The 21,699-nt window shown below is 46.9% G+C and overlaps 1 protein-coding gene across 2 annotated transcripts; it reads left to right on the forward strand.

Moving 5' to 3' along the window:
• The first annotated feature begins 210 nt into the window (after positions 1-210).
• ABCF1 (ATP binding cassette subfamily F member 1) lies at positions 211-19,716 on the forward strand. Of its 2 annotated transcripts, none has more exons than XM_035297498.3 (25): positions 211-317; positions 7,723-7,769; positions 8,129-8,218; positions 8,383-8,512; positions 8,644-8,681; positions 8,766-8,870; positions 10,148-10,222; positions 10,302-10,415; positions 11,700-11,807; positions 12,371-12,493; positions 12,913-13,013; positions 13,117-13,202; positions 13,500-13,639; positions 13,726-13,874; positions 14,503-14,586; positions 14,807-14,931; positions 15,127-15,239; positions 15,381-15,552; positions 15,714-15,788; positions 15,881-15,951; positions 18,095-18,127; positions 18,213-18,381; positions 18,558-18,622; positions 18,715-18,787; positions 18,938-19,716. In XM_035297498.3, the coding sequence occupies exons 1-25, from the start codon at positions 245-247 to the stop codon at positions 19,102-19,104; spliced, it is 2,526 nt and encodes an 841-aa protein (XP_035153389.3). In that variant the 5' UTR covers positions 211-244; the 3' UTR covers positions 19,105-19,716. The 2 variants fall into 2 exon arrangements, with proteins under 2 accessions (XP_035153389.3, XP_035153390.3); XM_035297499.3 differs by having other exon boundaries at positions 8,386-8,512.
• The last annotated feature ends 1,983 nt before the right edge of the window (positions 19,717-21,699 follow it).

The raw sequence follows: 21,699 nt of genomic DNA on the forward strand, positions 1-21,699 counted from the left end.
GACTCTACGGAAGCAGGCAAACAAGTGGGGAGCAGGGGGACGCCGACCCCGCCCCGTCATTTCAGGCCACGCCTCCACGGGACTAGGACCTTGGCTCTGAGAAGACTACAAAACTCGCACGTGCGCAGCCCGGGGGCGGGGTTGGCCGCGCCGGCGTAGAGAGCCCGCCCCGTCGCCGGGTTTCACGCCGCCGGAAGCGGAAATAGCACCGGGTGCCGCCACAGTAGCTGTAACCGCCACCGCGATGCCGAAGGGGCCCAAGCAGCAGCCGCCGGAGCCCGAGTGGATCGGGGACGGAGAGAGCACAAACCCATCAGGTGAGGCTGTTAGGCAAGGAAGACACAAGAGCAGAGGGAGAAGAAAGAGGAGACTGCGCCGGTTCCTAAAACCTAAAGAGAGTCATGGGGAGCGAGACTCTCCTAAAGAGAGTCATGGGGAGCGAGACTGACTGGGCCCGTGCGGGGATTACTGCGCATGCGTGCCGTGGGCCCGGGAGGAGTTTGCCGGGCAGGAGTGGGTTTGGAATCGGGGTTAAAGTAAAGAGATCCAGATGTCGCACGCGACCTAAGTGAGACTGGGCAAGAGAAAAGAAAGAGCATATGGTACCGAGGGAGAGATGGGGAAAAATGGGAAAGCTTTGCTTAAAAAATTTGGACATCCGCCCCACACACATTGTATTCCACAGGAATGTATAAGTCCTGCCTCGACCTCCCCATGCCCCTACGCGTGCACACATAAACTTTGGGAGCCTGTGATCCCACTTGTTTCTCAAAAGAGGATGACTCCTTCGTGGATTCTTTCTTAAGACACCCCTGTCACTCAAATGGAGCAAGAGTGTAAATTTTGGATGTTGGAATGAGGGTTAAGGTTTACTTAAAATCAGCGAACGTTTGTTAAACGTCTTTTTAATTAAGCACTGCATATACTGTGCTTTAAGACGGGAAGGAAAAAAACATGAACACATCCTCCCAGGGTTGAAATCACTTTTAAGGGGGAGATAAATGGACACAACTAACTACAGTAGGTATGCAGTGACTAATTTTAAAAGCACTTATTGGGTGCTTACTGTATACCAGGTACTGTGTAAAAGAATTGGGAATATAGAGATAAAAGGTAAGACTTTCCTTCAAGGGGCAACCCAGTGTAGTGAGGGGCCAGAGCATTAACCAGACAGTGGTTGTCAGAGCCTGATGAATGTGCTTAAGAATGCTATGGGACTGGGCCAGATGCGGTGGCTCACGCCTGTAATCCCAACACTTTGGGAGGCTGAGGTGGGTGGATCACCTGAGGTTGGGAGTTCAAGACCAGCCTGGACAAACCAACAGAGTTTGAGACCAACCAACATGGAGAAACCCTGTCTCTACTGAAAGCACAAAATTAGTGGGTGTGGTGGTGCATGCCTGTAATCCCAGCTACTCAGGAGGCTGAGGCAGGAGACGAATCGCTTAAACGTAGAGGCGGAGGTTGCAGTGAGGGAGATCCTGCCATTTCACTCCAACCTGGGCAATAAAAGTGATACTCCGTCTCAGGGAAAAAATAAAATGCTATGGGACTATAGAAGAGAGGAGCATCTACTCAGACAGGTAAGGGAGTGTCAGAAAAGCCTGCGAAGAATATGTAATAGCTGAGTCCTCTTTCTTTCTTTCCTTTTTTCCTCTTTCTTTCTTTCTTTTGAGGAACAGTGTAGCTCTGTCACCCAGGCTGGAGTGCAGTGGCATGAACATGGCTCACTGCAGCCTTCACCTCCTGGGTTTAAGAGATCTTCCTGCCTCAGCCTCCTGAGTGGTTGAGACCATTGGCATAGAACACCACAACTGGCTAATTTTTAAATATTTTGTGGAGATAAGATCCGGCTATGTTGCCCAGGCTGGTCTCAAACTCCTGGGCTCAAGTGATTGTCCTGCCTCAGCCTCCAAAAGTGCTGCAATTACAAGTGTGAGCCACCTCAGTGGCCACCTTAGTTTATTCTTGAAGGATCATTGTGAATTAGCAAGGGGAAGCACATTCCAAGCCAAGGAAGTTTGTGGAAAGGTAGAGATGTAGGTGAACCTGACTGGTCCCACTAGAGCCTAGTAACTAGTGTGATGAACTCAGAAAGATGCGCAGGAGACAGATAATGAAAGGCTTTAGATACAATTGTGTCTTTAGGATTAAACTCCTCAGGAATGGTATCTAAAGGTGGCTCATGCTTGTAATCCCAGCACTTTGGGAGGCCGAGGTGGGTGGATCACCTGAGGTTGGGAGTTCAAGACCAGCCTGACCAACATGAAGAAACCCTGTCTTTTAAAAATACAAAAAATTGCCCAGGCATGGTGGCTCACGCCTGTAATCCCAGCACTTTGGAAGGCTGAGGCGGGCAGATCACAAGGTCAGGAGATCGAGACCATCCTGGCTAACACAGTGAAACCCCATCTCTACTAAAAATACAAAAAATTAGCTGGGTGTGGTAGCATGCGCCTATAATCCCAGCAATTGAGGCTGAGGTAGGAGAATCGCTTGAACCTGGGAGGTGGAGGTTGTGGTGAGCCAAGATTGCACCGTTGCACTCCAACCTGGGCAACGAGAGTGGAAAAAAAAAATTAAAAAGGAGGAAGGCCTACTGAAGTGCATAAGATGAATGATATGATAACCGGTTCACCCTGCAGCACTGAGCAATGGAGAAGGGCCTTGAACTGGTCAAGATGGAGGCAGGGAGACCATTTAGGAGGCTCTGGCCATGATCTAGGTGAGAAGTAGTAATTGGATAAGCCAAGGCCTGAAGAATAAAGAGTTACTAAGGAGGTGGCATTGAGCAGAACTGAGAACTGATGAAATGAAGGGAGGAGAATTAAGAATGACACTTAAGTAACCCTGTGAGTAGTGGACTATTAACTGAGAGCAATAATGGGCAGGAGAGTAAAAAGTGGGAAGACAAAGTGTTGGGTATGGAGGAATCCCCTAGAGAGTGTTTGCAGATTGAAGCAAAAAGAAGGTGAAAGGTGGGAACCCTAAAGAACTTCAGCAATTGCAGGAAGCAGGTAGGAAAGGAGGCTGAAGAGATGAGGCTGAGAAAAGCAAACAGCCAGAGAAACTGGAGGCAAACCAGGAGTGAGTGGGATCCTATAAGTTAAATATGATGGAAGAGAACAAAAAAGGTGTGGAGGTAGGCAGCATGGAATGCTGCAGAGAAGTCAGACTGATAATCAGGACCAAAATATACTTCTAAGGGATCAGTGGCAACTTCAGCAGAAGTAATGTTCATTTGGGAATGATACTAGATTGCAGTGTTTCAAAAGGTATGGGAGAAGAGAAAGTGAAGCTCGTGTGAATTAGTTTTGAGACTCAGTGAGGACAAGGATACAAAACAGTATCGTGGGAGAGGGGGATAAGGGTAGCGAAGGTTTTCTTTTTTGCTTTGAAGGAGCAGCTTAATCAATACTCTAAAAGAGAGAAGACACAGTATATCTCTAGCCACACTTAACCTTTTTCAGTTCCTTGGGGCTTATACTTCCTCCCAGTGAACGAACCTGTGCAGAGGCTTTTCTTATCCCTATGATCAGGTAGATAAGCATAATTAAAGTACAAAAGAGTTTTTTGGTTTGGGTGGGTTTTTTAAATTTAATTTAATTTTATTTTTTGAGATGGAGTTTTGCTCTTTCTGCCCAGGCTGGAGTGCAATGGCACCATCTTGGCTCACTGCAGGCTCTGCCTCATAGGTTCAAGTGATTTTCCTGCCTCAGACTCCCGAGTAGCTGGGATTACAGGCATGCGCCACCGTGCCTTACTAATTTTGCATTTTTAGTAGAGATGGGGTTTCTCCATCTTGGTCAGGCTGGTATCGAACTCCCAACCTTTTGATCTGCCCGCCTTGGCCTTCCAAAGTTCTGGAATTACAGGCTTGAGCCATGTGCCCGGTCTGGTGAGTTTTTAGAGACAATATCTCGATTTGTCATCCAGGCTGGAATGCAATGGCATAATCTCAGCTCACTACAGCCTCAATCCCAGGTTCAAGCCATCCTCCCATGTAGCTGGGACTACAGGTGTACACCACCATGCCTGGCTAACTTGTGTGTGTGTGTGTGTGTGTATGTGTTTTGTTTTCTGTAGAGATGGAGTCTTGCTATGTTGCCCAGGCTAATCTTGAACCTCTGGCCTCAAACAGTCCTTTCACCTTGGTTCCCAAAATGTTGGGATTACAGGTGTGAGCCACTGCACCTGGCCACAAAAGAGACTTAAAGGAAGGAGAAATGGTGTGGCTGTGTTAGTCCTAGAAATTAGTGTCTAGGATGAGTCACTCCTGTGTGTTGATGAGGTGAGCTGATCCTGTTTTCCCTTCTTAGGTACTTCAGTAGATCTTTCCTCTTAATGCCTTTAGGATTAAACTCTTTGGAATACATATAAAGCCTTCTATTATTAATACTGCACAACTTTTCAACTCTCACGCTAGTCACCCAATACTGGGCTCAGATTTTTTTTCTTAATTTTTTGTTTGTTTGTTTGTTATAAGCATGCCTGGGACTTAATAAAGGATCAGAAAGAAGCCAGTATGAGACTGTAGGTGTGAGTAGGGAAACAGAAAAGATAGAGTAGGGCTCTTTTAGTCTGTGAGGCCTTAAATTATTGGGATTGTCTCATTATCTCCAGTTTTTTTGAAAAGTAGAAGCAGCATAAAACTTTACTGAATAAAGGATTACTTTGGAATACATGGAATTCTGGTCTGAGAATACTTTAATATAATGGATGGTAGATGCCATTAATTGATTTTTTTTTTTTTTTTTTGAGACGGAATCTCACTCTGTTGCCCAGGCTGGAGTGCAGTGGCGTGATCTTGGCTCACAGCAACTTCCGCCTTCCAGGTTCAGGCAGTTCTCCTGCCTCAGCCTCCCAAGTAGCTGGGCCTAAGGGAATGCACCACCACACCCAGCTATTTTTTTTTTTTGAGACAGAGTTTTGCCCTTGTTACCCAGGCTGGAGTGCAATGGTACGATCTCGGCTCACTGTAACCTCTGCCTCCTGGGTTCAGGCAGTTCTCTTGCCTCAGCCTCCCAAGTAGCTGGGATTACAGGCACACGCCATGATGCCCAGCTAATTTTTTATGTTTTTAGTTGAGACGGGGTTTCACCATGTTGGCCAGGCTGATCTCAATCTCCTGACCTCGTGATCCACCCACCTCAGCCTCCTAAAGTGCTGAGATTATAGGCATGAGCTGCTGTGCCTGGCGATTTTTTTTATGTTAAATACTGAAATGCTTATGGGTAGAATTACATAGCAGTGGATGGAAGGGATGTTTTGGAAGGGAAGATAATAGGCCTAGGTGTGAAGGAAAATCATGAGGCTGCTGGCTGCCTCCCATTCTGATTGTGGGGGCACAAGAGGAGGGAGTTAGATATGGTCTCATACCTTCAGGAAAACAAGGATGGACAGAGGGTAGAGCTAGAATCTGTTGAGTCAGTAAATTTTTATTGGCTTTCCTGGGAACACAGGCTATACAATCTCTCAGGTTACTCTCTAGAATGAAAGAATAGCACACAGACAGATAAATATGACACAGTGTGATTTGTGATATAATATTCAAGCACAGTAAGTAAGATGTAGACGCAGATATTCATTTGCTTACCAGATAACTCTATTTACATGGCCTGTAGGTTTTACGAACAACATGTCCCCCTGGCCAGGCACAGTGGCTCAGACCTGTAATTCCAACAGTTTGGGAGACTGAGGCAGGAGGATTGCTTGAGACCAGAGGTTCAGGATTAGCCTGAGCAACATAAAAAAATTGTTTTGTTTAACTATCCAGGCATTGTGGTGCTTGCCTGTAGTCCTAGCTACTCAAGAGGCAAAAGTGGGAGGATCACCTGGGCCTAGGAATTTAAGTTTACAGTGAGCTCTGGTCATGCCACTGCATTCCAGCCTGGGTGACAGAGCCAGACCCTGGTATCTTAAAAATAAATAACATCAATTTGGGAGGGTGTATGTGTGTGTACCACCAAGTACCAAGGACACACACATACACCCTCCCAAATTGAATGTATAATATCTTCTTTCTTCCTATAAGACCTTCTCTTCCACTGTCTCCTGAATCAGTGAGTGATACAGGTGTTCTGAAGGTGAAAGGTACACCAAGTCCAGCTAATTTTGCTAAAAACATGGTAGTCATCTCTGAATGCTCTGCTTTATTCCCCACCTCTAGCCCCATCCTGTGAATTCTACTTCTTTCTGTTCCCTTGTCACCATCCTAGACCAAGCTACCATTGTCTGTCTCCAGACTACTCCAACAGCCTCGCAACACATTTGCCACTATGTTTATTCCCTTCCATTCTTGCTCTACTCTGAAGCCAGAGTGAAACTTTAAAGTGTGAAAGTGGCCTATAATCCCAGCACTTTGGGAGGCCAAGGCAGGTGGATCACGAGGTCAAGTGATCGAGACCATCCTGGTCAGCGAGGTGAAACCCCGTCTCTACTAAAAATACAAAAATTAGCTGGGCATGGTGGTGCGCGCCTGTAGTCCCAGCTACTCAGGAGGCTGAGGCAGGAGAATTGCTTGAACCCAGAAGGCGGAGGTTGTGGTGAGCCGAGATTGTGCCATTGCACTCCAGTCTGGGTAACAACAGTGAAACTCCGTCTCAAAAAAAAAAAAAAAAGTGTGAAAGTGATCATACCAATAAAGTCCCCATTCCTTAATCTGATTACAAGGCCCTCACTCCAGCCTTACCTTGCACTATTCTCCCTTCAGTCTTTTTTTTTTTAAATATGGGGTTTCACCATGATGGCCAGGCTGGTCTTGAACTCCTGACCTCAGGTTATCCACCCACCTTGGCCTCCCAAAGTGCTAGGATTACAGGTGTGAGCTACCGCACCTGGCCTCTCCCTTCAGTCTTTAAGCTTAGCCACACCAAACCTTCCCCTGTCTCTCAGCGTGCGTGCTTTCTCACAGCTGGACCTGTGTACAGTACTGGCATTGCACTGTGTGTCTAACTTCTCATACTCTTTGTTACTTCAGTTATTAGCTTAAATGCCATCTTTTTAGAGAGGCCACTGGAAATGAAGCCAGCCACTCCCCACCACCAAGTAGGCTTTACCTTTTCTTTTGGAACCTTCAGTACACCTGTAATTAGCTATTTTTAAATCTCTTTTCCTGGTAAGGCGCAGTGGCTCACGCCTGTAATCCCAGCACTTTGGGAGGCTGAGGCAGGCAGATTGCCTGAGCTCAGGAGTTTGCGACCAGCCTGGGCAGCATGGTGAAACCCCATCTCTACTAAAAAAATAGAAAATATTAGCCAGGCATTGCAGTGTACAGCTGTAGTCCTAGCTACTCAGGAGGCTGGGGCAAGAGAATTGCTTGAACCTGGAAGGTGGAGGATGCAGTGAGCCAAGATCATGCCACTGCAATCCAGCCTGGGCAACAGCAAGAGACTCCATCTCAAGAAAAAAAAAAAACAAAACTCTCTTTCTATAGCTTGCAAACTCCAGAGGAGACCACAGTATCTTGTTCATTGCTATAATCCCCTACACTAGCACAATATCTGACACATGGTAGCTGTTTAGTAAATAAATACTTATTGGATGAATGAATAGAGATGGGAATTACTGTTTCTGCAGAAGTTGCGAGACACTGCAAATATCTAAGAAATGATAGTTAAGCCAGAAAAATAATAAAATAGGAGAGGCTATAGAGATCTTTGCAGGAGAGATCAGACTGCTTTGGAATTTGTAGATAACCAATCATGATGCTTAACTTTCTAGACAAAGTGGTGAAGAAAGGGAAGAAGGACAAGAAGATCAAAAAAACGGTGAGAAAATGAGGGTTGAGGATAAGAAATGAATATGGGTGTTTCCTACCTAAATAAATAGCCAGGCGAAAGAGGTGGGAGGACTAAGGGAGGAGAGGAGATCTTGTCAAGAGAGAGAGGCTGGGCACAGTGGCTCACGCCTGTAATCCCAGTGTTAGGAAGGCAGAGGTGGGAGGATAGCTTAAGCCCAGGAGTTTGAGACCTGCACGCTCTGTTCTCCACAAAAAGGAAAAAAAAAAAAAACAGAAAGAGAGACAGGAGGTCAGGTGAGGGTGGAGTAGAGGGCCAGTATGGCAGAGCAGAGCTTGATTGGATTGATCTTGGAAACATGTTTACCTGTATCTTAACTCCCTTTATAGTTCTTTGAAGAGCTAGCAGTAGAAGATAAACAGGCTGGGGAAGAAGAGAAAGTTCTCAAGGAAAAGGAGCAGCAGCAACAGCAACAGCAGGTACAAGTGCCATAGGGTCACCAATCCTGGGAGGCACCTGGGCTCCACCAGCCCCTTTCTAGCCGATGTTGCTCCACTCAGCTGATGGGGAACCCTCTCTGTGAGACAGAAATATAGCAGGGGCCTCGACTTCATTTTCTCACTCTCTTTTGTTTTGCTCTCAGCAGCAAAAAAAGAAGCGAGATACCAGAAAAGGCAGGCGGAAGAAGGATGTGGATGAAGATGGAGAAGAGAAAGAGCTCATGGAGCGTCTCAAGAAGCTCTCAGTGCCAGCCAGTGATGAGGAGGATGAGGGTAAATGACCTGAAGGGGAATGGCTACCCAGAATCCATGAGTCATGATACCTTGATCTTCGAGTTGGATTAAATTGGGGGGCCAGACATCATAATTCTTTCCTATCTCATGTTCTCCCCTTGTCATTTCAGTACCTGCCCCAAAACCCCGAGGAGGGAAGAAAACCAAGGTAAGCCATCTTTGTGGTAAACAGAGACCCCATGGGTACAACCTTGACCCTCCCACTGACTTCTGTGGCCCTTTCATTCTCTAGGGTGGTAATGTTTTTGCAGCCCTGATTCAAGATCAGAGTGAGGAAGAGGAGGAGGAAGAAAAACATCCTAAGCCTGCCAAGCCAGAAAAGAATCGGATCAATAAGGTGATAGTGGTGTCTCTATAAGTCATGCTCACTCCATTTAGCACCTTCTGGCCATGGTGGAGTAATTTCCTGCTTCTAAACTAGCTCCTCTTGGTCTGTCTTCCTTATACTGTCAAAATCATCTTTTTAAAATACACACCCAGGTGTAGGTGCAGTGGCTTACACCTGTAATCCCAGCACTTTGGGAGGCCGAGGCAGGTGGGTCACCTGAGGTCAGGATTGAGACCAGCCTGAACGACATGGTGAAACCTCATTTCTACTAAAAATACAAGAATTAGCCAGGCGTGGTGGCACATGGCTGTAATCCCAGCTACTTGGGGGGCTGAGACAGGAGAATTGCTCAAGCCTGGGGTGGAATTTGCAGTGAGCCGAGACTGAGCTACTGCCCTTCAACCTGGGTGACAGAACAAGACTCTTATCTCAAAATATATATATGTTATATATATTATATATTTTATATATATTATATATATTGTATATTATATATTATATATATTATATATTACATATATATTATATATATTATGTATTACATATATATTATATATTATATACTATATATATTATATATATTATATACTATATATATTATATATATTATATACTATATATATTATATATATTATATATTACATATATATTATATAATATATATATATGTATATATACCCTTTTTATCACTCAGAAATCTACAGTGATTCTATTGCTTCAAGCACAGAACCTGAAACAAATGCCCTCAGGTCCTCGCTCTTCTACTTGTGACTCTTCTGGGTGTGCATCTTAGTCCGTATCCATTTGCGCTCTGGAGAAAGCCTCCAGTGCTAGTGCCACACACTCTGGTTGCCCACTTGCCTGACTCACAATCCTTAGCCTTGCTGATGTTCCCTGGTTATCTCTTCATCATCTAGTCTCAAGCTGTAGTGTAGGGTTTTTCTGGGTCTCATTTTTCAGCAACAGCACTCAATACAGATGGTCTCTGACCTATGCTTCAGCATATGATTTTTCTGCTTTATGATAGTATGAAAGTCATACTCATTTTGTACACTCCTCAACTCATGATGGGATTATATCAGATAAACCCATCATAAGCTGAAACTATTATTTTCGACTTAATGATATTTTCAGTTTATGGTAGGTTTATCGGGATGCAACCCTATTGTAAATGGAGGAGCATTTGTATGGCTAACACAGTAGACTCTCTAGAAATGCTTATTATACAGCAAAGTAGCACAGTAATTTATATGTATGTGTTTAATGTGTATGTGTGTCTCCTCCAGGCCGTATCTGAGGAACAGCAGCCTGCGTTCAAGGACAAGAAGGGAAAGGAAGAGAAGTCAAAAGGGAAGGCTAAGGTGAGAGAGTAACTAGCAGGAGGAGGTATTGGGGCCTAGGAATTAAAGCATTTCATCAGATCTGTCTTTTCCCTGTTAGCCTCAAAATAAATTTGCTGCTCTGGACAATGAAGAGGAAAATGAAGAAGAAGAAATAATAAAGGAAAAGGAGCCTCCCAAACAAGGGAAGGAGAAGGCCAAGAAGGCAGAGCAGGTGTATATTTGGTCTTGGGGGAAGGTGGAGTGAGGGACTGGGGCTCCGTGGTCCTTACGGGAGAGTCAGGACCTGGGGATATAGTTACTATCCCAGCAAACTTTTTCTCTTTTTTGTTTTTTTGTTTTGGGGTGTTGGGGGGCTGTTGTGGTGGATGGTTGTTATTTGGGGGATTTTTTACTCAGGATCTTGCTCTGTCACCCAGACTGGAGTGCACTGGGGTTAACACGGCTTACCGGAGCCTCAGCCTCCTGGGCTCAACAGATTCTCCCACCTCAGCCTCCTGAGTAACTGGGACTAGAAGCATGCACCACTAACCCTGGCTAATTGTTTTCTTTTTAGTATAGAGAGGAGGTCTTACTGTGTTGCCCAGGCTGGTCTTGAACTTCTGGGCTCAAGCAGTCTTCCTGCCTCACCTCCCAAAGTGCTGGGGTTACTGGTGTGAGCCAGTGTGCCCAGCCAGCAGACTTTTCTATAAAGGGCCATTAGTAAATGTTTTTGGCTTGCAGGCCACATACAGTCTCTGTCACATATATATATATTTTTTTTTCTTAACTCTTTGAAAATACAAAAACTATTTTTATAAAGTTCAGGAGCCATATAAAAACAAGTGTCTGGTCAGCTTTGGCCCATGGGTGGTAGTTTGTAACACGTAATCCAGTGAAGAAGGGGCCTGGAATTTATCTCAGGTGATCTGGGTCCCGGCTCTGCCTTCACTGGCTGTGTGACCTTGAATACATCTTCCCATTTCCTTGGGTCTCACTTGTCTCCTTTGTGTGCTATAAGGAGGAGTCTTGAGATCTCTCATGCTTCTGGCACTTCCTGGTTTTGTGATTCTGCTTGATTCCTCAATGACTGTACGCTAGGGCTACCTAATCTTTTCTTTGCCTGTTAACAAGGAAACCACAGAAACTCATTTTATACAAATGAAATTCTTGAAATCCATTTACTCCACGTTCAGTTACATTTATAGGAACATACACATTGTTACATTTCTTTTTTTTTTTTTTAACCATTATACGATCATGGCAACATTGTTACATTTCATACATACATATTCATACCATTTGTCTTGTGCCATTCCTGGTAGCAGAAATTGATAAAGGTCTGCAGGGAGACCAGGGGCTGGACATGAGAATGAGAGAGGATCCCAAGATATTTTAGGACTCCCAAGTAGTAAAGGAGGAGCTAGCTGTGGAATTGGAGCAGGGATGGAGGGCAGATGATATGAAATCTGAGTTCTGAAAGGAATCCTTAGTTTTGACCATTCCCGGGTTCTCACAGGGTTCAGAAGAAGAAGAAGGGGAAGAGGAGGAGGAAAGAGGAGAGTCTAAGTCAGATGATCCCTATGCTCATCTTAGCAAAAAGGAGAAGAAAAAGCTGAAAAAACAGGTAAGACCTTGGTTCTTAGCAGTCAAAAGTAAGGGGATTGATTTTTAAATACTTCAACTGGGGGACATGTGACTGGGGACAGGAAGGAAAGCTTTGGGGGCTACTCCAGGTAAAACCATTGGAGTACGAAAATGATTATGTTCTGTGCCTTATCTCAATGTCTGGTTACATGGGCTGTGTCACTTTTGGGGTTTTTTTGGGGGGGTTTTTTGAGATAGGGTCTCACACTGTTGCCCAGGCTGGAGTGCAGTGACCTGATCTCTGCTCACTGTAGCCTCAACCTCCCACGCTCAGGTGATCTTCCCACCTCAGCCTCCTGAATAGCTGAGACATGAGTGGCATCACCATGCCCAGCTAATTTTTGTATTTTTTGTGGAGATGGAGTTTTGCCATGTTGCCCAAGCTGGTCTCAAATTCCTGCACTCAAGAGTTCCACCTGCCTGAGCCTCCCAAAGTGCTGGGATTACAGCTGTGAGCCAGCACACCCAACCAGCATGGGCTGTTTTATGTTGATGGGAAACTGGTAGCTTATGGCTTCAAATATAGTTTTTCTTCCTTCTCAGCTGGAGTATGAGCGCCAAGTGGCTTCATTAAAAGCAGCCAGTGCAGCTGAAAATGACTTCTCCGTGTCCCAGGCGGAGATGTCCTCCCGCCAAGCCATGTTAGAAAATGCATCTGATATCAAGGTTAGGTCTCAGGGGGCCCCTTCTAGTCCACTTACCTAGGGAAGAGCCAGTTCTCTCATCTTTCCTGAGTGGCTGTGGTGTGTGAATGGGTTAGTTCAGTGGGAAGAAAGATTGGAGACATTTTCCACACCTTGGGTTCTGCCAACTTGAGCAAGCAGATAGAAAAACCAGTAGAAGTGGGGTCTACCCTCAGCAGAAAATAGTGTGGGACAGACTAGACTAGCTGAGGATGCATGGGACTCCCATTACAGGCAGTAGACAGGGTGGGGACCAGCTGTGGGGAGTGGAAGGGGATTATGCTGGAGGTAATGGTTTGTCAGAGGCTTCCCTGCAGGGAGAAGGTGGTTGCTCCTGTCCCAAAGGGAGAATTTTCATGTGCTTTTCCCTTTCCTCTGCCCCCTCTCTCCTGATGGCTACAGCTGGAGAAGTTCAGCATCTCAGCTCATGGCAAGGAGCTGTTCATCAATGCAGACCTGTACATTGTAGCTGGCCGCCGCTACGGGCTGGTGGGGCCCAATGGGTGAGAAGAAGAGGGACCTAGAGGCAAAAAAAGGGCAGGGGCCTGGAGGGAAAAGAAGAAATTTCTCAGTGGTGGCCTCGTCCTAATAGCTTTCATTCCCCAGCAAGGGCAAGACCACGCTTCTCAAGCACATTGCCAATCGAGCCCTGAGCATCCCTCCCAACATTGATGTGTTGCTGTGTGAGCAGGGTGAGGCCAGTGGGGAGAAAAAGGGCTTGGTGTGATGGGCAGTTGGGTAGAAAAGCCAGCCAAGAATAGAAGAAATTGTGGCTATGGGGTTGGAAAGGATGTGGAGGGAGACTGGGGACCAGGAAAGGGATGCTAACAAAAGGAGGGGAGAGTCAATGAGGAACTTGAGAATGTTTCATTTGGAACAAGTAAAATATGCTGGGCAGGGTCAGGCGAAACAGAAATGCAACTGAAGGGAAAGAGGGATGAGACTTTTGGCTCTTGAGGCTGCCTGACTGTTCTCCCTCTGCTTCCCAGAGGTGGTAGCAGATGAGACGCCGGCAGTGCAGGCTGTTCTTCGAGCTGACACCAAGCGATTGAAACTGCTGGAAGAGGAGCGGCAGCTTCAGGGACAGCTGGAACAAGGGGATGACACAGCTGCCGAGAGGCTAGAGAAGGTAGAGGAGATGGCGCAGGGGACACGGGCTAAAACTCGGGGGTTCCTGGGGCCCTCAGACATGTGTCCTCTTCTCCCTCCTCCCAGGTGTATGAGGAATTGCGGGCCACTGGGGCAGCAGCTGCAGAGGCCAAAGCACGGCGGATCCTGGCTGGCCTGGGCTTTGACCCTGAAATGCAGAATCGACCCACACAGAAGTTCTCAGGAGGCTGGCGCATGCGTGTCTCCCTGGCCAGGTGGGCCATTCAACTCGCTGCCCTCCCTTCCAATCTCAGACCACCAGGGCCCTTTCCCTTCTCCTCATTCTTCAACGCCAATAGTGAGGCTCAAGGCTTACCTCTCTTTCCTTACTGTGTTGTGAGAACTTAGGGTCTTTCTCTATTTCTCTCCCTACCTGGTGGTGTGTTCTCATCAACATATCCTGCAGCTGGGCGCAGTGGGTTATGCCTGTAATCCCAGCACTTTGGAAAGCAGAGGCAGGAGGATTATCTTGAACCCAGGAGTTTGAGACCAGGCTGGGCAACATAGGGAGACCCTGTCTCTACAAAAAGTTTTAAAATTAGCTGGACATGGTAGCGCACACTTGTGGTCACAGCTACTCTGGAGGCTGAAGTCGAAGTATCACTTGGACCTGGGGGATTGAGGCTACAGTGAGCCATGATTGTGCCACTGCGTGCCAGCCTGGGCAACAGAGTGGGAGCCTGCCTTGGAAAAAATTAAACCACATCCTGCCCAAGAACTTCTCTGAGGAGAGCTTGGGAAGGAGTGTTCATGGTCTCAGGCTCTATCTCCCTGTTTTCTCTGGGGTTGTCCAAGCAAGGATCTTTCTCTCCCTGACCCTACCCTCTGCTACCCACCCTCTAGGGCACTGTTCATGGAGCCCACACTGCTGATGCTGGATGAACCCACTAACCACCTGGACCTTAATGCTGTCATCTGGCTCAATAAGTGCGTTGCCCGTGATTACGGCCTTTGCATCATTTGGTTCCCATTCAGCCCTTCCCCGTCCCTCCCTGCCCTCTTTTCCTTTAGCCCTTCTCCACTATGCCTATGACAGCTCTATCCAGACCTCCCTCTTTCCCTCCCAGCCCCCATTGTCTGCCTGCTTCCCCTGACTTATCTCTCACTTGACTGTTGTGACACTTACACCCTTTTCTCTGAAACCCAGCTACCTCCAGGGCTGGCGGAAGACCTTGCTGATCGTCTCCCATGACCAGGGCTTTTTGGATGATGTCTGCACTGATATCATCCACCTCGATGCCCAGCGGCTCCATTACTATAGGGGCAATTACAGTAAGTAGGATTGTATGTGGATACAGGGAAGAGATAGGACCTGAAGAGAGGCCTGGATGGGAGGGTGTATTTAGATCAACTGAATCCTGTCACAATTCCAGACAGTGATGCCTACCCCATCATCACTAGTCCCTGGTTGTCCCTTTGCTGGGGAGAGGAGCAACCACTGATGCCCAGTCCCCTCTTCTGCCCCAGTGACCTTCAAAAAGATGTACCAGCAGAAGCAGAAAGAACTGTTGAAGCAGTATGAGAAGCAAGAGAAAAAGCTGAAGGAGCTGAAGGCAGGCGGGAAGTCCACCAAGCAGGCAGTGAGCACTTGGGGGACTTCTGGGCGGGGGGGCACTCTTCTCTCCTGACAGAGGAGGAAGAAGGAGACTCGAACAGTGGCCTACCTTTGGAGGACTGCTGTGCAGGGTGCAGATTTCTCTTTTTTCCCTCTTCCTCTCTAGGAAAAGCAAACGAAGGAAGCCCTGACTCGCAAGCAGCAGAAATGCCGACGGAAAAACCAGGATGAGGAATCCCAGGAGGCCCCTGAGCTCCTGAAGCGCCCTAAGGAGTACACTGTGCGCTTCACTTTTCCGGATCCCCCGCCACTCAGCCCTCCCATCCTGGGTCTGCATGGTGAGTGCTGTGGACTTCTGCTGCTCTGCAGGAAGCACCAGAGGCGGTGTGCACCCTTAATTCTCCACCAAGGCTGGGATTGCTCCTGTTCTCCAAGGCCAGCACATCAGAGGAACTGTGCAGTGACTGAAAACAATATTGCTTCTTTTCCTGGCTTTCAGGTGTGACATTTGGCTATGAGGGGCAGAAACCACTCTTTAAGAACCTGGATTTTGGCATCGACATGGATTCACGGAGTGAGTTGGCAGGGGTGGCTCAGGAATGTGCAGCAGGAGCCACAGGGAGAGTCTCTGGGGACCTCTTTGACCACCTGTCTTCCATCTCGCAGTCTGCATTGTGGGCCCTAATGGTGTGGGGAAGAGTACACTACTCCTGCTGCTGACCGGCAAGCTGACACCGGTGAGTGCTGGAGCCAAGAAGGGAGAACATGAGAAATGTGAAAACACAGGTGCTTGCCAGAAGGTGAAATCAGGGAGCTTCTCAAGAATGGAGAGTTAAATACAGAACTCATCATAGATGATTCATTTCCCTAAGAGGGACAGTAGAGGAGGAGAATAGCTTAGATCAGTTCAGGAGAGCTAAGAGAATTGGGATCACATTTATGTGTTTTGGTCATACGAGAAATATATGTCTATTAGAGAACGATTAAAAATTGCATAAATGGGCCAGGCACGGTGGCTCATGCCAGCAGTTTGGGAGGCCGAGGCAGGCAGATCACCTGAGGTCAGAAGTTTAAGACCAGCCTGGCCGACATGGTAAACCCCTTCTCTGTTAAAATTACAGAAAATAGCCAGGTGTAGTGGCACGCATCTGCAGTCCCAGCTACTCAGAAGGCTGACGCAGAATTGCTGGAACCTAGGAGGCAGAGGCTTCAGTGAGCTGAGGTTGTACCATTGCACTCCAGCCTGGGCAACACAGTAAGACTGTCTCAAAAATAAAATTGGCCTAGCACAGTGGCTCACGCCTGTAATCCCAGCACTTAGTGGGAGGCTGAAGCAGATGGATCGTTTGAGCTCAGGAGTTAAAGACCAGCCTGAGCGACGTGGTGAAATCCCATCTCTACTAAAAATCCAAAAATTAGCCAGGCAAGGTGGTGAGCGACTATAGTCCCAGCTACTCAGGAGGCTAAGGGAGGAGAATTGCTCAAGCCCAACGGGTAGAAGTTGCAGTAAGCCAAGGTCATGCCACTACACTTAGCCTAGGTGACAGAGTGAGACTCCATCTCAAAAATAAAAGCTTAAGTCTAGAGAAAAATCTTGAGATAACTAGTATAAATGTTTTGGTGGATATCTTTCTCCTTTTTTCCTTTGCAAATGTGCATATAATTTTTTTAACAAAAATGGGCTGTCATGAATTGTTTTGCAGCTAGATTTTTCCAAATAATATGCATCATGCATTTTTCCATGCTAATAATATACAAACACTTATTTTGTATGAATCTACCATTTTATTTGAACTTTTGTAATATAGTGCTTCTGAAAGTTTGTAGGCATTTCTGCCCCCTCAGAGTGTTTAGAGGCCATTTTCTCACATCCAGAGATTAGATCTTTAGAAAGATGTTATTAGATCCTCCCCAAAACTCTAAACTCACCACATGAGGCCGTTACAATGTATTGTGAGTCTTTGCTGTATAGAGAGCAGGTGTTTAGCTATGGTTAGTCCCTCCTGCTTGTCCCTTTTGTCCTCCCTCCATTCTGCTTCTCTTACTCCTCTTTGGCCCCTTACACCTTTACTTTGCTCAGTGTGCCTTTGTCATATTAGGGAGAACATCCCTGTTTCTTCTCTTTTTTTTTTTTTTTTTGAGACCGTCTCACTCTGTTGCCAAGGATGGAGTGCAAGTGGCATGATCTCAGCAACCTCCGCCTCCTGGGTTCAAATGATTCTTGTGCCTCAGCCTCCTGAGTAACTGGGATTATAGGCATTTGCCACCATGCCCAGCTAATTTTTTTTTGTTGAGTCAGTCTTAATCTGTCGCCAGGCACCAGGCAGGAATGCAGTGGTACAATTTCGGCTCACCACAACCTCCGCCTCCTGGGTTCAAGCAATTCTCCTGCCTCAATCTCCTGAGTAGCTGGGACTACAGGCACACGCCACCACACCCAGCTAATTTTTGTATTTTTAGTAGAGACAGGGTTTCACCATGTTGGCCAGGATGGTTTCGATCTCTTGACCTCGTGATCCGCCTGTCTTGGCCTCCCAAAGTACTGGGATTACAGGCTTGAGCCACCGCGCCCGATCCCAGCTAATTTTGTATTTTTAGTAGAGATAGGGTTTCGCCATGTTGGCCAGGCTGGTCTTGAACTCCTGGCCTCAAGTGCCTCCTGACCTGCCTGCCTTGGCCTCCTAAAGTATTGGGATTATAGGCGTGAGCCACCACGCCTGGCCCCTGTTTCTTTTCTTTTCTTTTTTTTTTTTTTCCTTGTGCATACTTGTACCCTGGCCCATTTCTGGTGTTTGTCTCCCCTTCAGAAAAGTTGGTGTATGGAGCTGCAGTGCCTTTTCCCCTTTGCCCTCCTCTTAACTGCTTTCTCTTCCCTTGCAGACCCACGGGGAAATGAGGAAGAACCACCGGCTGGTAAGTTGGCTTTGGGATTTAGGGAATGAAAATCTAATGGAGGAAGTGTGACTTTAAGTGACCACCTCCCTCTCTTCTTGGGCAGAAAATTGGCTTCTTCAACCAGCAGTATGCAGAGCAGCTGCGCATGGAGGAGACGCCCACTGAGTACCTGCAGCGGGGCTTCAACCTGCCCTACCAGGATGCTCGAAAGTGCCTGGGCCGCTTCGGCCTGGAGAGTCACGCCCACACCATCCAGATCTGCAAACTCTCTGGTACCATTGTGGGACCAGGGAGGGTGCCCTTCACCTTATCATTCGTGTCTACAAACTGTACCTAGAGGAACCAGGAATGAGGAAATCTCAGCACACAAACTGGCACATCTTCAGGGTTTGCCTTTAGAATGTGAGGTGGTAGAAGGTATGACAGCCCTCCTCTTCCTTTGCTACAGGTGGTCAGAAAGCACGAGTTGTGTTTGCTGAGCTGGCCTGTCGGGAGCCAGATGTCCTCATCTTGGTGAGTGAGCTGGGCTGTGGGAGAGGGGTTAAGGGTAACAGTAATGGAAGATGGGAGTTGCTGTGCTCAATCATGGAATTCCTCCTCTGTAGGACGAGCCAACCAATAACCTGGACATAGAGTCTATTGATGCTCTGGGGGAGGCCATCAATGAATACAAGGGTGGTAAGTCAGCTGAGAGTGTGCCCTCCCCTCATGGGGACCAGGCTGTAGTGTCCTTCACTACAAAAGGGCCTAGAGCTCCCTTATTTCATGCTCTGATTCCCCTCTTCCTCCTTTCTTCCTGCCCTCTGTTCTTGCCATCTTTCTTCAAAGCTGTGATCGTTGTCAGCCATGATGCCCGACTCATCACAGAAACTAACTGCCAGCTGTGGGTGGTGGAGGAACAGAGTGTTAGCCAGATTGATGGTGACTTCGAAGACTACAAGCGGGAGGTGTTGGAGGCCCTGGGTGAAGTCATGGTCAGCCGACCCCGAGAGTGAGCTTTCCTTCCCAGAAGTCTTCCAAGAGACAAGCTTGTACGGCTTGAAGTCCCCTGTTGTCTCCCTTTCTCCTCTGAAGACTGCCTCTGACCTGCAGCTGACCTGGCAACCACTCAGACACATGAAGGTGGAATGTGACCTTGATGTGACCAGGATACCACTCTGATTGCATCCATTTCTCTGAAAGACTTGTTTGTTCTACTTTTCTTCAGATAACTGACCTGGCCTTATCCTTGGCATCCCTGTAAACAAGCAGAGGTGACCACCTTATTGTGAGGTTCCATCCAGCCAAGTTTATGTGGCCAGTTGTCTGAAGACTCATCACTGAGAAGCCTGCCTCTGGTTCACCCTACAGCTTCAGGCCCAGCTGCCCCCTGGTCTTTGGGTGGTGCTGTTCTTTTCTGGTGGATTTAATGCTGACTCATTGGTACAAACAGCTGTAGAAGCTCAGAGCTGGAGGTGAGGGTCTGAGGCCTTTGTCATTATCCAGCCCAAGATTTGGTGCCTGCAGCCTCTTGTCTGGTTGAGGACTTGGGGGCAGGAAAGGAATGCTGCTGAACTTGAATTTCCCTTTACAAGGGGAAGAAATAAAGGAAAGGAGTTGCTGACATATGTCACTGTTTGGAGATTGATGGGAGTTGGAACTATTCTCAGTCTTGATTTGCTTTATTCAATTTTCTAGTAGCTTTTAACAGTCCTTTCTTTCCCAGTAAGGCAGATGCATCTTATTTGCAGTCTTGCTGAACTTTGGACAGTGTTTGCTGTTTGAGGATCATAGGATCCCTTTTCCTCGACCCTTCACACAAGGAAAAAGCACAGTGATCGTACTCTGCCTCTTGGAACTTGTCTCTTTCCTACCTGCCCCCCACCCCCCACATCCCCTGAGTTTGAGTGATTCTCCTGTCTAAGCCTCCCTAGTAGCTGGTATTAGAGGTGTACACCACCAGGCCCAGCTAATTTTTTGTATTTTTAATAGAGAAGGGGTTTCACCATGTTAGTCAGGCTAATCTCGAACTCCTGACCCCAAACAATTCACCCACCTTGGCCTCCCAAAGTGCTGGGATTACACCTGTGAGCCAGTGTGCCCAAGTTCGTGTGTGTGTGTGTTTTGTATTTTGAGACAGGGTCTTGCTCTGTTGCCCAGACTGGAGTGTACTGCAGTCTCAACCTCCTGACTCAAGCAATCCTTCCACCTCAACCTCTTGAGTGGCTGGGACTACAGGTGCATACCATCATACTCAGCTAATTTTTTATTTTTAGTACTAGGCAAGGTCCTGCTATACTGCCCAGGCTGGTTTCAAACTCCTGGCGTCAAGCAATCTTCCTGCCTAAGCCTCCTGAGTGGCTGGGACTACAGGTATGTGCCACCACACCCAGCTAATTTTTTTTTATTTTTAGTAGAGACAGTGTCTTGCTATGTTGCCCAGGCTGGTCCTGGCAATTGCAAGCAATCTTCCTGCCTCAACCTCTCAAAGTGTTGGGATTATAGGCATGAGCCACCATGCCTAGCCAGAATTTGGGTTTCGTCCAAGCTAATCTCATGAATGAGGAGGTGCTTTGCTCTGTGGTCAGGGACCAGAGTATTGGTCCTCTCAAAGTTATTAAATCATCCAGCCAACATGTACAGTACTGTGGGGTATACATAAGAAGGGAAAAGACGAGATCTGCCTTCATTAATAGTCTGGTTAGAGAAGACTTTAAAATAAGCATAAATAGATCATGTAATTTGATCAATTGCCTAATATATAGTACTCTAGCTTCTAAGTTGCCACATACTCAAAAAAAAAAAAGGAAAAGATTGTCCAGGGCTTATTTGGCAGAGTCACTTGAGGGTGGACCTTGAAAGATGATTTGAAGCCGGGCACAGTGGCTCACGCCTGTAATCTCAGCTCTTGGGGAGGCTGAGGTGGGCAGATCAGGAGGTCAGGAGTTTGAGACCAGCCTGGTCAACATAGTGAAACCCTGTCTCTACTAAAATTAGCCAAACATGGTGGCAGGCGCCTGTAATCCCAACTACTCAGGAGGCTGAGGCAGGAGAATCACTTGAACCCGGAAGTCAGGTTGTAATGAGCTGAGCATACCATTGTCCTCCAGCCTGGGCAACAGTATGAGACTCCACTAAAAAAAAAAAAAAAGGAAAAATGATTTGAATAATCAGGGACCAGGGAGCCGTTTTTCAGAACTAGGAAAAGTAGTCTAAGGCTTGAGAGGAAGAACAAGCTCTCTGGGAGTTAATGGGTGATAGCTGGTTTGGCCATTTTTCTTAGAGTTAGGCTGGGAGATGGGTTTGGAAAGTAAAATAGAAACAGTGGATAGTGGTATTAGGTGGTGATGTGCAAGGTGTGTTACAGAAACTTGCAGGGCGAAGCCCATAACTTTTGTCATGGGAATGAGATAATTCAATCCTGAACTAGGTAGGGGAGATAGGGATGCAAAGAAAAAAGGCAGATGGAAAGAACAGATACGGAGGGTGGGGAGAAGAGAGCGATAGGAGAATGTATCCAGTTCCAGAGGAATATGGAGAGCTGTCTGGCTAAGACTTAACTGTTCAGACATTTAATTTGGGGAAATTATTTTCCAGCCAAGAGAATAAAT

Source organism: Callithrix jacchus, chromosome 4 (genome assembly GCF_049354715.1).
Source record: "Callithrix jacchus isolate 240 chromosome 4, calJac240_pri, whole genome shotgun sequence".
Taxonomy (NCBI): Eukaryota; Metazoa; Chordata; class Mammalia; order Primates; family Cebidae; genus Callithrix; species Callithrix jacchus.

Excerpts from the sequence above, each read along its gene's own strand:
- ABCF1 (XM_035297498.3), top strand. The coding sequence starts at position 245 with ATGCCGAAGGGGCCCAAGCAGCAGCCGCCGGAGCCCGAGTGGATCGGG. Across the intron at positions 8,871-10,147 it reads AAAAGAATCGGATCAATAAG|GCCGTATCTGAGGAACAGCA; the intron begins GTGATAGTGGTG and ends TGTCTCCTCCAG. Across the intron at positions 15,789-15,880 it reads CATCGACATGGATTCACGGA|TCTGCATTGTGGGCCCTAAT; the intron begins GTGAGTTGGCAG and ends TCCATCTCGCAG.